At 46.2% G+C, this 12,748-nt stretch overlaps 1 protein-coding gene across 1 annotated transcript in view; it reads right to left on the bottom strand.

Annotated features, from left to right (window-relative positions):
* The window catches only part of LOXHD1 (lipoxygenase homology PLAT domains 1), a 181,899-nt gene that overhangs the window by 60,207 nt on the left and 108,944 nt on the right, over nucleotides 1–12,748 (bottom strand). The window contains exons 22-26 of the mRNA XM_007974137.3: nucleotides 11,038–11,201; nucleotides 9,721–9,825; nucleotides 7,143–7,271; nucleotides 6,201–6,365; nucleotides 2,586–2,767 (exon numbers count right to left, since the gene is read on the bottom strand). Coding sequence (XP_007972328.3) covers nucleotides 2,586–2,767; nucleotides 6,201–6,365; nucleotides 7,143–7,271; nucleotides 9,721–9,825; nucleotides 11,038–11,201 — 745 coding nt within the window. The remainder of the gene's footprint in view (nucleotides 1–2,585; nucleotides 2,768–6,200; nucleotides 6,366–7,142; nucleotides 7,272–9,720; nucleotides 9,826–11,037; nucleotides 11,202–12,748) is intronic.

The following is a 12,748-nucleotide window of genomic DNA, read 5'->3' as shown; positions in this document are numbered from 1 at the left end:
TTGTTTTGAGATGGAGTTTCGCTGTTGTCGCCCAGGCTGGAGTGCAGTGGTGAAACCTCAACTCACGGCAACCTCCACCTCCTAGGTTCAAGCGATTCTCCTGCCTCAGCCTCTGGAGTAGCTGGGATTACAGGCACCTGCCACCATGCCCAGATAAATTTTACATTTTTAGTAGAGATGGGGTTTTACCATGTTGGCCAGACTGGTCTCGAACTCCTAACCTCAGGTGATCCACCCACCTCAGCCTCCCAAAATGCTGGGATTACAGGCGTGAGATACCGTGCCCGGCTGCTGTCTCAGTTCTAACCCCTCAGAGAGCAAGGCGGCCTTTAGGGGACAGCTAGTCATGGTTGGTGGGCCTCAGAGAAAGACTCAGAGGACATCAGCATCAAAAGGGACCCTAGTATTCTGGAAGGTGAAAGAATTAGGCAGAGAAGGCTCTGAAACTGAACTGCTTGAGTCTAGATCCTAGCTCTGCTGTTTTAAGACACCTTGAGTAAGTCTGCTTAACCTTTCTGTGCTTTATTTCCTCATCTGTAAAATGGGATGATCATACTACTGATGTCGTGGAAATGTTATGAAGATTAAATGAGTTGATACACATCAGGTCCTTAGAACTGTGCTGGCCCTTGGACGTTCTCAATAACTCTTAGCTATTATTATTCTTTTTCTGGACAACCCCTTTTCTTAGGAAGGGGCCACAGAGAGAGGAAGTGGCTTCCTTGTGAGTTAGCGGCTGAGCCAGAGTCAGATCCAGGGTTATGGACTCTGCAATCCAGCGTTTTACCTCCTACCTGAAAATCAATCAGAAAAGGGAAGTGCAGAGAGAGGGACACAGGTGGGCAGAGAGACAGAGGCCAGGAGACAAAGCCCTTTCATTTGTTTCCCAGCTCTCACACTGCCCCCAAATCCAGAGACATTTGAAAAGAAAAAAACATAGCAACAAAATTACTGGCAAATTATAGCTGTCTATTAGTGGGGACTTCATTGATAAAAACTCCCCGGAAGTCATGCTGAGGTGTGATCACAGCCTCAGCTGCTGACGGCATCAGGCCTGGATGACTCACGCACCACGACATCTTGGGTGGATGAGACGTTAGCTTTGTGTGGATTAATGAATCACCCTTACATTTTCTTGTTAAAAGACTCAACAAAGGTGACAGACCTTCCCACAAGTGCTGACTGCTCCAGAGAAGGTGGGAAGAGAGCAGGGCGTTCCCCCAAATAGAGACTGGCCCAGGAAAAAGGAAGGTGCCCTGGGCTTTGTTTCCTATCAGAAAATAAGGGGTACATCTCCAAAGATCCCACTGCCCGGAGGGCCCAGGCTTCTGAGGCTCCTGGCTCTTCTCCTTCAGGGTCTCCTGCGCTTCCCCTCTAAGTCTTGCTTCATTACTGCCATCCATCCAAGTCACATCACACTCCTCCCATGGCTTCTAGCCAAACCTCAAGCCACACGCTTATTTCCACCTCTGAGCTGCTGGCCATGCTGTTCCCTTTGCCAGAAATGCCTTTCCTCCTTGTCCCTGCTACTGGCCCCTTTCAGATCCAACTCAAAGCCACCTCTTCCAAGGAGCCTTCTCCCTTCTCTAAACAGTGATAGTAAGCTCAGTCCATTTGCTTGTCTACTGCAGTAGCTAAGAGTGCATATTCCAGAGCCAGTCCTCCTGGGTCTCAATCCTGCTCTCACTACATCCTAGCTGTGTGGTTTTAGGGAAGCCACTGAACCTCTGTGCCCCAGTTTCCCCATATTTACCTGGGGACAATTGCAGCACAGAATTTTTATGATAATTAAGTGAGTTAGCATAGATAAAGCCTATGACAGTGCCCTCTGACCCACAGGGTCAGTGATAATGACCATCACCAGACTCTCTCATTACCTTTGTGGGGAGGACTGGTGTCCCCAACTTGACCATAAGCCCCTCTCAGGCAGTATCTGCGCTCTCCCCTTCTCTTGTGTCTCCCACCCAACCTGGTGCACAGCTGAGCACACTGGGCAGGCACAGTGCATATGCACTAAATTGAAATATATGGATTCCAAGGCGCTATGACCTACAGGCACAGTAAACACTGAATAACAGCACCCCCATTGTCAAGATCTGATGGGAAGCCATGGAACATACATAATGTTCTTCTCTATTACATTGTTTGACCATAGCTTGAGAGCTGAGCAGGAGACCCTATCCCCACATGACCACTGGTGGTGGGATTTCCACCTCTCCCTGGCTAGCAGTATCAGCAGAACCCCACAACCAGCAAGTCTGGGAGCCATGTTCCACCTGTGGGTAAGTGTCTATTGTTGGAAGCTCTAGAGAGCCTGTTGACGTTATGCCTCTAGTGTTTCCAAGTCCTGTCTCTCATCATTGCCTTTGATCCTGACATCAGTCCAGGAGGCACAGGTTGAGCTTCACCATTCCCCTGGTTGCTTGGATGTACGGAGGCCCAGGAAGGTAGGATGAGCTTCCCACCTTCCTCTCTAATAGCAGCGCATCAGGATGAAGGGCATGTGTTCTGCCCTGAATGTAGGGCTTCTCCTCTCCCTCTGTCTGACCTACCCCATCCCTGGACAGCCTGCTGAGCCCAAGTACCTCCACAATGAAGCGTGAGGCAGACTTCCTCTCAAAGAACTGCTTCTGTTCCCTCTTGTTGGTGCACAGATACTTCTGCTGGGTGCACACGGCATCGCAGCCATAGATGATGATGAAGATGTTGGCATCTGTCCCAGCAGCAAAGACATCACTGGTGTAGAGGGTGATCTCGTAAGGAACAACTGAGGGTGGTGGTCAGAGAACAAAGCCAGAGGGGATGAGAGAACAGAAAACAAACATGGTGAGAGCCAGTTCTTCACCAGCACCACCAGCCCGGACCCTTGCACTGGGGATCTGCTGCCCAGGGACCTGGACCTTCACAAGGTTGCCTAGCAACTGCAGTTGGGGTCTGGTCCTGCCCAGCCACCACGGAAAACCCTCACCCCCTCATACCAGGTTGTGTGAGCCTCTCACATCCCAGAGTGCATGTACCAGACTGGTTGAAAGCACAGGCTTTGGAATTTGACAAGCCCAGGCTGGAAACCCGGCTCTGTCTTGACCATTGGTGTTATCTGGGCAAGTTACTTCTGAGCCTCAGTGTCCACTGTCTGTAAAGTGCCCTCCACATGGTGCTTGGCTGAAGAGACTCCATAAACAAGAGCACTAGATTTCAGGGGGCAACATGCTGATTGGATCAGCTAGTCTACAGTAGTGAGCATTCTTTCTCTCCTCTCCCTATCCCCTGCTTCCAGGCTCTCCCTTGCTCCCAGATGGCCTGCCTTCCCCAACCCATCCACCTCACACCCAGTCCCTCATTCAGGTTCCCTCACATTACAGAGGTCTTTTATAGGGGAGGGGATAGCAGGAGGCAAGGGCTGCACCAGGGTTTACTTGGTCCCACCAGGGACTATCTGTCCTCAAAAGAGGGTTGACAAATCAGTGCTGTCAGCAAGCAGCTTCCTGGTGGGCAGCCACCAGTGTGAATGGAGACCAGTATGTCTCTATGTATGGGTGGAAGACCCTTTGCTTCAGAAACTTTTGGGGATGCTTGTTAAAAATACAGATTTGCAGGCCAGGTGTGGTGGCTCATGCCTATAATCCCAGCACTTTGGGAGGCTGAGGTGGGCGAATCGCTTGAGGTCAGGAGTTTGAGACCAGCCCAGCCAACATGGTGAAACCCTGTCTCTACTAAAAACATAAAAGGTAGCTGGGCATGGTAGTAGGCACCTGTAGTCCCAGCTACTTGGGAGGCTGAGGCAGGAGAATTGCTTGAACCCGGGAGGTGGAGGTTGCAATAAGCTGAGATCACGCCACTGCACTCCAGCCTGGGTAACAGAATGAAACGCTCTCTCGAAAAAAAAATAAAAATAAAAATAAAAATAAAATACAGATTTGCAAACCCTGCCTTAGCTTCTCTGCAGGATGGGTCTAGGGATCTAAATATTTAACTCATAGTTTATACTAAAGTTTGAGAGTGCCTAAAACAATGTATTGCTATAAGAACTATAGGTTAGTTCATTAGCAGGTTGTGAAATGGGTTTAGTAGGTTGTCAACAGTATTTTTAAAAATATGTGGAATTGAAAAAAATTTAATAGAAAAATATCACTGTATATCACACATAACGAGGGTACAATATTTTGTGACATTTTTATTTTTTGCATATGCGTATAAATGTGTACACTTACTCTGGGTCACAGTAACTAAAAAAAAATTAAGAAAAAGAAAAGAAGAATATTGAAAACCCAGAGAAACAGTTCAAGTGGATGTCTACTCTATCATGTAATCTTGGTCCTTGAAAGAAGTCACAATGGAAGCTTCCTGCTCTCTTGTGGCCCTAACCTTCTCCAGATGAGGATGTTGCTTTCATTTATCATCATGGCTACTTTGCTGTAGGGCTGTAGTAGTGATACCCGCAGTAGTAATAGTAATCACTTATTAAGTACTTCCTATATGTCAGACTCTGTACTGAGTATGCTATGGTCCTTATCTCCTTTAACCCTCACAATGACCCAAAGGAGTAGGCATTATCACACTGCATGTTACAGATGAGAAAACCAAGACTCAGAGAGGTGAAGTAACTTGCCCAAAGTCACATGGTAGAACTTGAACTCAAACCCAGGCTTGTCTGACCTTAAAGCCTGTATGGTCAGCCTCTAGGAATCCTGTTGCTGTGAACTAGAGATAAGTACTACTGCTTAGCCACAGGCCACAGAAAGGGACAGCCCATGGAGGTGACCACTACTCCACAATGGCTTGAAAAGGCCCTCACTGATAGGTTGAAGGGAAACAGCCTCGACCCTGCCAGGTGCTCAAGCAATAACAGAGGTGTCATCTCTGCAGCATACAGCCCTTTCCTCTGAGCCTCTGGGTTTTCTCCCTGCCCCAAGACTTGGAAAGCCTTGAACAGAAAAGCTGGCAACAGAATCTGAGCTTTCCTGAGACTGGCCAGCAGTAGGAGAACCCCTGGAAGTTTCTGGGCAGGAACAGCTCACCCTTTAGGTTAGTTTTAATATCAGGCTGGAACTGAGCATGTTCAAAGTCAAGCCATACAAACTCTTTATCTTTTCTTTTCTTTTCTTTTTCTTTTTTGGTATGGTGTGTCCTAGGGCATGTAGGGAGAAATGGATGCGTTTGTCCTCAAGGGTCTCAACCAGTGCTGCTGCCAACCCCATGCACATCTTTCAGGCCAGAGCCTGTCCTCGCCTGCAGGTGACTCCTGGGAACAGAGGCTGGATCCAGGGCTGGTTTTGGGCATGCCCAGCCAGAGAAATGCCACTTCATTTTAGACTTTGGATCAGAAGATATTTTGATGATCTGTTCATTTTATTGCTTTAGGCAAAAAATTGTTCATCACTGATACATGCTATTAAGTATGAGTTGTTTGGGGGAAATCTTGTGGTACAGTTTATTATTTAGTTAGAAAAAATTATATGCTCTGGATTTTATTCAGATTTTACCAAATTTAGACAGACTTTTAGAGTTTCAGTTTGATTCCCAGTACCTAGTACTACATACTTACATGTCTATAAACATTTAATACATTCTTTCTGATGATGACATTGGAAAGGAAGTGTCAAAACTTCAGTAAATTACTCCCTTCCCTTCTTCCCCTTAGCTAGAAAATGGAATTACATTCACCTTCTTTTTGAATTCTGGGTCTGGCAGGGTCCAGGCTGTGTTTCCCTTCAACCCAGAAGTGAGGGCTCTTTCAAGCCATTGTGGGGCTGGCAGTCACGTATACCACCTGAGAAAATCTTATACTGTTGATTTATTTGGCATGTTAATGACTGGAGTAAGGATTGGTGACAGGGCTGATAATGATTCCTCAGTTAGATGTTTATCTTTCTTCCTTTTGGATATTGCTATCATCCTGCATTATTATCTCTATGCTGCAGATGAGGAATCTGAACCCTAGAGAGGTTAGACTCTCTACATGTTGTCACCAACTAACTTGGAGTGGAGTTTAGAATAAATCTCATATTTTCATTTCCTGGATCCAGAACTCGGCCCACAGCCCCCACAGAGCTCAGGAAATTCAAGACAGGGATGAAAGACCAAAATCTTCAAGGTGGGCCTGGCCCACAGTCAATGCTGAAGGAGGAACTGGGGCTGAATTGGGGTAGCTGGTGACGGGGCCCCAGAGAAGGGCCGGCCTTGCCGTGTGTGGTTCCTACATGGCGTGTACAGCCTCGTCTGAAGCTCTGTGTGGAAGAGGTCTCTGATGATGGACCCGTCGTCTTCATTTTTGGCCAGCCAGCGGCCACAGGGAAACATCATGCACTTCCCAAGAGATGGGGCATCCACCTCTACCCAGTCTACAAACCAGCCTGGGGCCTTGCCTAGAAAGAGAGGAGACAGAGAACCCATCAAGGATCTGAGCAGAGATGATTTCCTGTGGGTAACTTCAGGGACTCCTGACATCCCTCCTTATTTGGTGACTGGCCGATACCATTAACATGACATCCCTTTTGCTTGCAGCATTGCTATTAAAATGTGCACCCAGATGTTGAAGCTGGATCACACTCCAGGCTACTGTCAGTGAAATTAGTAAGAGTAAAAGAGCATCAATAGGAGATGACAGAAGGGTAGGGGGAGGCTGAGGTGGGAGGGCACTGAGAGGAAGCAAGGATGCTGTCCTTCCTTGAAAAAGGGGCTTCAAACAGAACTCAGGGATGCCAGAAAGAGCCTATTTACAAAAGCTTTATAATCTTACCCAATGATAGGAATGATGCAATTGAATCAAAGGCTCTGGGGGTGGAGCCAAGAAATCTGTGAGTTAATAACCCGCCAGGTGATTCTGTTGCACACTCAAAGAACTACTGAGTTAGATTGGGGATTTTCATATTTGGCTGTGCATTAAAATTACTGACACTGGGGGATAGAGAAAGGCTTTAAAAATCACCAGTGTCCAGGTACACCGCTAGACTAATTAGGCCAGAAACTCTGTGTGCAGCTGAAGACTCTCTGGGCTCTGCTGGGCTAAAGGGATTGAGGAAGCTGTGTCATTACAGAAGACAGATGGCATTCGAATTTCCAGAGTCTTTCCCAGAGGCCCACAAGGACCTGTCCATGGTCCTTAAAGTCTTAACAGGGAGCAGAGGGGAGGGAAGCCACACCTGTGTTGTCATGGCCAAGCCGAACTTTCCACAGGTCTCCCAGATCCAGCGTCTCCACCGTGAAGATTTCAATGCTGTCCCTCTCAAACTTATTGCTGTTTGTCTTGGAGCACTTCAGGAGGGTCATTCCTGTCGATCGGATGACCGCAGCATGACTGGCTGGACCTGAGGCCTTTCAATCCTAGTCAGACCCAAACCTTTAATCCCTTTTCAAAATGACCAAATTTCTGAACTTCCACCAAATTTAGGCTGTGCAATTATCATCCACTGGCTACCTTTGCACAGTGGGCATTTAAAAAATTTTTTATTTCAATAGCTTTTGGGGTACAGGTGGTTTTTGGTTACATGGGTGAGTTAGTAGTGAATTCTGAGATTTTGGTGCACCACCACCTGAGCAGTGTACTCTGTACCCAATCTTGTCTTTTATCCCTCACCCCTTTCCCAACCTTTCTGCAATGAGTCCCCACAGTCCATTATATCATTTTGTATGTTTTTGCAGCCTCATAGCTTAGCTCTCTCTTATAAGTGAGAACATTCAGTATTTGGTTTCTCCATTCCTGAGTTACTTCACTTAGAATAATGGGCTCCAGCTCCATCCAAGTTGCTGTATATGACATTATTTCATTCCTTTTTATGGCTGAGCAGTATTCCATGGTGTATATATACACTACATTGTCTTTTTATCTTTAATAAAAAATGTTGTTATACTTTAAGTTCTGGGGTACACATGTAGAATGTAAAGTTTTGTTACATAGGAATACATGTGCCATGGTGGTTTGCTGCACCCATCAACCTGTCATCTACATTAGGTGTTTCTCCTAATGCTACCCCTCCCCTAAGCCCCCGCCCCCTGACAGGCCTCCGTGTGTGATGTTCCCCTCCCTGTGTCCACATGCTCTCACTATTCAACTCACAGCGGGCACTTTTTTGTGTGTGTTCTTTCATTGAGTTTTACAATAACGCTTTAGGGTGTGCATTTTCATTTCCAGTTTACGTCGAAAGAGATACCTTACTCAAAATCATCCAGGAGACAGTTTTGGAGCTCTAAGTCAATACTGCACCACTTCCATACCCTCACAACTCTCTACATGGAGAGGGAGCCAGTGACAAAGTCACACTCCCTATGTTCCCTGGGGAAACATGGGGTTTCCTTCAGGGATGGGATATGTGGGAATTTCTGGAGCATCTTCTCTAGATGACAGAGGAGGGATGGATTTGAATGCCTCCCCCACCCTCAGCTATTTCACATATATAATCGTCCTGAGACTGGCTGCAGTGTCAGTCTGAAACTGAGGTGATCTCAGAGTCATCACCGTGTCCTCCTGCCTCAGCATGCACTGCATTGCCTTTAAGTCCCTGTACCCCGATAAGTCCCAGCTCTGGGCCCACCTCATGTAGAAAGTCTTCTGCTATTCCTAGACTCACTACAGACTGGTTTAAGTATACAGAGAGACAGACAGACCTTGGTCCAATCCCTAGCTCTGCCACTTACCACTGGGTGGCCTTGGGAAAATTATGTAATATTTCTGAGACTTGGTTTTCCAAATGTCAAAAAGGAGAGGTCTTAGTCCCTTCGTAGGGCTGTTGTGAGGATTTAATGAGTCGATGACTGTTGGATGCTCAAGAATGTGTCTAACACATAGAAAGGCCTCAGTTAATAAAAGCAGTTGCCAAGGCCCATTAATTTCTTTGATCATGGTTCAGGAAGGATTGCAATCACATACATTTGTAGGTTATGACCTAATTATATCATTATATATTATCTGCTTTATCCAACCTATTAAATAATTGATGTTAATTAATGTTTATTGAGTGCCACTTTTGTCCCAAATGTTGTACGTGTTCAACTTCATTAGACCTTCAACTCTATAAGGCACGTACTAATTTTATCCTCATTTTATAAATAGAGGAAACTAAGGCACAGAGGGGTTAAGCAACTTGCCCAATGTCACACAGCTCATAAATAGTGGAGTGGAGGTTTGAACCAATCGGACAAGCTTCAGAGTCCATGCTCTCTACCAGCACATTCTTGTAGTAGATATGAGCACCCCATGGTCAAGGGTTAGGTCCATTTATTCTTCAATAATGCTTGGCACTAGGCTCTGGACCTGCAGGATTTTGAGCAAATACATGATGACTACTTGATGGACTGACTCCTCTCTAAACTCAACAGAATGACTGGACAGTGGTGTGAGCAGATGACTGGACCCAACATGAAATACCACTTTCTCTGAGTACCTGGGCAAAGGCTCCTAAACAACTCTACGATGCCTGGAGTGCCTCATACTGAGAGTACCATGGCTGAATTTCACTGGAAGTTGCACAAAGCCACCTTGTCCCAGATTGTTGTTGGGTGGAGTCAGGGCTACCTCCACCATTGGAACAGAAAAAGAAAGCTGGCTCAGAGAAGAAGAAAATTTTTAGGAAAAAAGGAACTGCCTTTCTTGATGGGGTTAATTGCTTGCATCCTATTGAGAGACAGAAGCATAATTGGGATTCCCTTGGAAATTTCTGTTGAGTCTTCTGGTATCCCTGGAGAAGAATGTGTGTGAACCTTGGCCCTGCACTGCTTTCTTACCAGTGTCATCTTGTGTGCCAAATAGTGTGATGAAGACATTAGCATCTGTGCCTGCATTCTTCTTAACCCCAGTCTTTATGGTCACTGAGAATGTGGTAGATTTATCTGCCAAGAAAATAGTATAGAGCAATGAATTGTAGATTGTTCCTCTTATGAAAGGAGGAAAGAGGACAACCACCTCCTCTAGGAGGGCTTCCTTGATTCACTCCCTCTAGCCCCATCACTCCAATTTTTGTCTTGCCCCTTCAATCCTATATCTGTGAGCCCAGTGATTAGTAACAAGTATGTTTCTACGTTCCTCTTGGCCATTTCTAGGAATCATTTTTTTCAGCATGTGTTGTTCTGCAGTCACCATTATTCTGGAAACTTCCAGAGGGTAGAGAGGTGAGTCCTCTGCCTCTAGCTTATACAGGAAACCTTCAATCAATAGAGTCGATAGGATGGTTAGGGGAGTCTTGGAGTGATTTTGAGGGTCAGAGGTTCAGCAGCCAGGAGCCCCATTCTGACTCCTCCTGGCTGGGAGAAGTTTTAGGGATGCATGTTTCAGGGAAGCATCATAGAACTCTTGAAGGTTACTGTTCATTCTTTCCCTTGACAAAAATGCATTGAGTGCCTATAGGGGAGGGCAAAAGACTGAATCAGAAGTGGCTACACTCATTCCATTCTACTCCACTCTACTCCACTCCATTCTACTCCACTTCACTCCACTCCACTCCACTCCATTCCATTCCATTCCATCCCAATACATTACATTCCAACCCATCCCATTCCATTCCATTCCAATCCACTCCACTCCATTCTACTCCACTCCACTCCATTCCACTTCAATGCATTCCATTCCATTTCAATACATTCCATGCCATTCCATTCCAACCCATCACATCACATTCCATTCCATTCCATTCCATCCCACTCCACTCCACTCCATTCCATTCCAATCACTCTACTCCATTCCATTCCATTCCATTCCATTTCATTCCATCCCACTCCACTCCACTCCATTCCATTCCATTCTACGCCATTCCATTCCATTTCATTCCATCCCACTCCACTCCACTCCATTCCATTCCAATCTATTCCATTCTAATCATCCCATTTCAGTCCATTCCACTCCATTCCAATTCATTCAATTTGATTCCAATCCATTCAATTTCATTTCTGACAATAACTCGGTCCTAAGCTGTGTGCTTTATACTGCCTTGTCAGGGAGGAAGTGCCCAGAGCCCACTGGGAAGGGAAGGAAGATGGAGACTTAGGATTAGGGAGAGGCAGAGGGAATGGGTACTGGAGAAATAAATCAGCTCTAGTTTAGAAAACCTTTCTGCTCCAGGGCCAGGTTGTCGAGGGGGTTGTTGTCACCGCCTCCCCCACCCTCCTCGCTCTGTGGCAGCACATAGGACTCATCCACTGGCAACAGCTCCCTGGACAGCTGACCATCATCCTCCTCCACTGCCAGCCAACGTTGGCATGGAAAGTAGTACCTGTGGGGGTGGACAGGGAAAGATTGGAATGTCCTCTTAGAAAGGTCTCGTCTAGCAGCTGTCATGGGCTGAGAATGAGAGGCCCTCTATGGGGTCCCAAACTCTCCCCTGTCTGCCCCTGACAGCATTGCCCTGCTATTCTACCCAGTCTGGGAATCGTTCCATTAGTCATTTGCCTGGGGTAAAGAACAAACATGGGGACACTGTCTCCAGACACCCCATTGAAAATGGTTATGTGACCTGCCTAGAGCACACAGAGCCTCAATCAGGGTCATATTAGATGGAAGTATCTAGAAGGAAAGGGACATATGAGGACTGTTCCAACCCTTTCCAGAATGAATCTACTAGCCAGGGCTATTTTAGTAGAGAGGGTTGTATGTAGTCAGTGCACAATAAATAAGTGTTGAACTAATGGATTTTAATGGAATGAGCCAGTTATGTATGCTTTTGGAAGGTACACAGAGTGCGGCTGAGGAGTTGGCATAGCAGACTGCTGAGTCCATCTAGGAAAGGGAGGTCCGAGTCAGACCCCTCAGCATGGAGGTAACACCCAGCACAAGGGAGGTGCCTGGACAGAGTGAAGGTAGGGCCAGGGATGGGAGGCACAGGGGGGTAATTAAGGACTCTCCCCTCGGTCAGACTGTCCAAGTTTAAATTCTGGCTCTACCACTAATAGTTGTGCAACCTTAAGTAAGTGTCCTTATCTCTCTGTGCTAGAGCTGCCAGATTTAGCCAATAGAATTACAAAATCCCTATTAAATTTGGATTTTAGATAAACAATGCATAATGTTTTAAGTGTGTTCTATCTAATATTTGGGTCGCGCTTATACAAAAACATTATTCATTGCTTATCTGAAATTCAAATTTGACTGGCAACCCTACTCTGTGCCTCAGTGTACCATAAAATAAGCATAATACTGTCTGTTTCATAGGGTGTTGTGAGGATTACATATGTTAACCTTATAAAGTGCTTATAAAAAAGCCTGGCTCAACATAGGCTCTCAGTAAGCATTGCTACTGCTGTTGTTGCTCTTGTGACTTCCCTTCCCTTTCATTCTCCTTGGCCCATGCCTGGGGCTTCTGGACGCTGTGGTCTGGGAAGCTCCTCTCTGGCCGCTAAGCTCCCAGGATAAAACAAAAGGTCTGAGAATTCAGCCTATCTCTAAGTTGGGGGCCATTCCACCCTCTTTATGCCCCTTCCCCACCCCTGCCCTGATGCACAAGGGCCACTCAGGGGCTGCTCAAAGTCTGGAGAGGTGGGAGCACCTTAGGCCAAAGATCCCATTCCTGTCGGAGTCCCCACATTTTCCTAGAGTCTTCATTGCCTCCAAGTATCAAAATGTTAGAGGAGCAGAACCAGAGAGCGAAATCTTAGTCAATGGGCTCAGATGGGGTGGGGAGGGGGGCAATGTTATACTGATGGCATGGATTTAAATGAGCTCAACCTGGGGCAATATGAACTAAACTACCATTAAATTAGTGTTTAAGAGAAAAATGCATACTGTTCTGCTTCTTAGCCTTTAAATGTATGAATAGAAGAGTTAACA

This window comes from Chlorocebus sabaeus, chromosome 18 (assembly GCF_047675955.1).
Source record: "Chlorocebus sabaeus isolate Y175 chromosome 18, mChlSab1.0.hap1, whole genome shotgun sequence".
Taxonomy (NCBI): Eukaryota; Metazoa; Chordata; class Mammalia; order Primates; family Cercopithecidae; genus Chlorocebus; species Chlorocebus sabaeus.
This window is presented reverse-complemented; position numbering and strand designations above follow the sequence as displayed.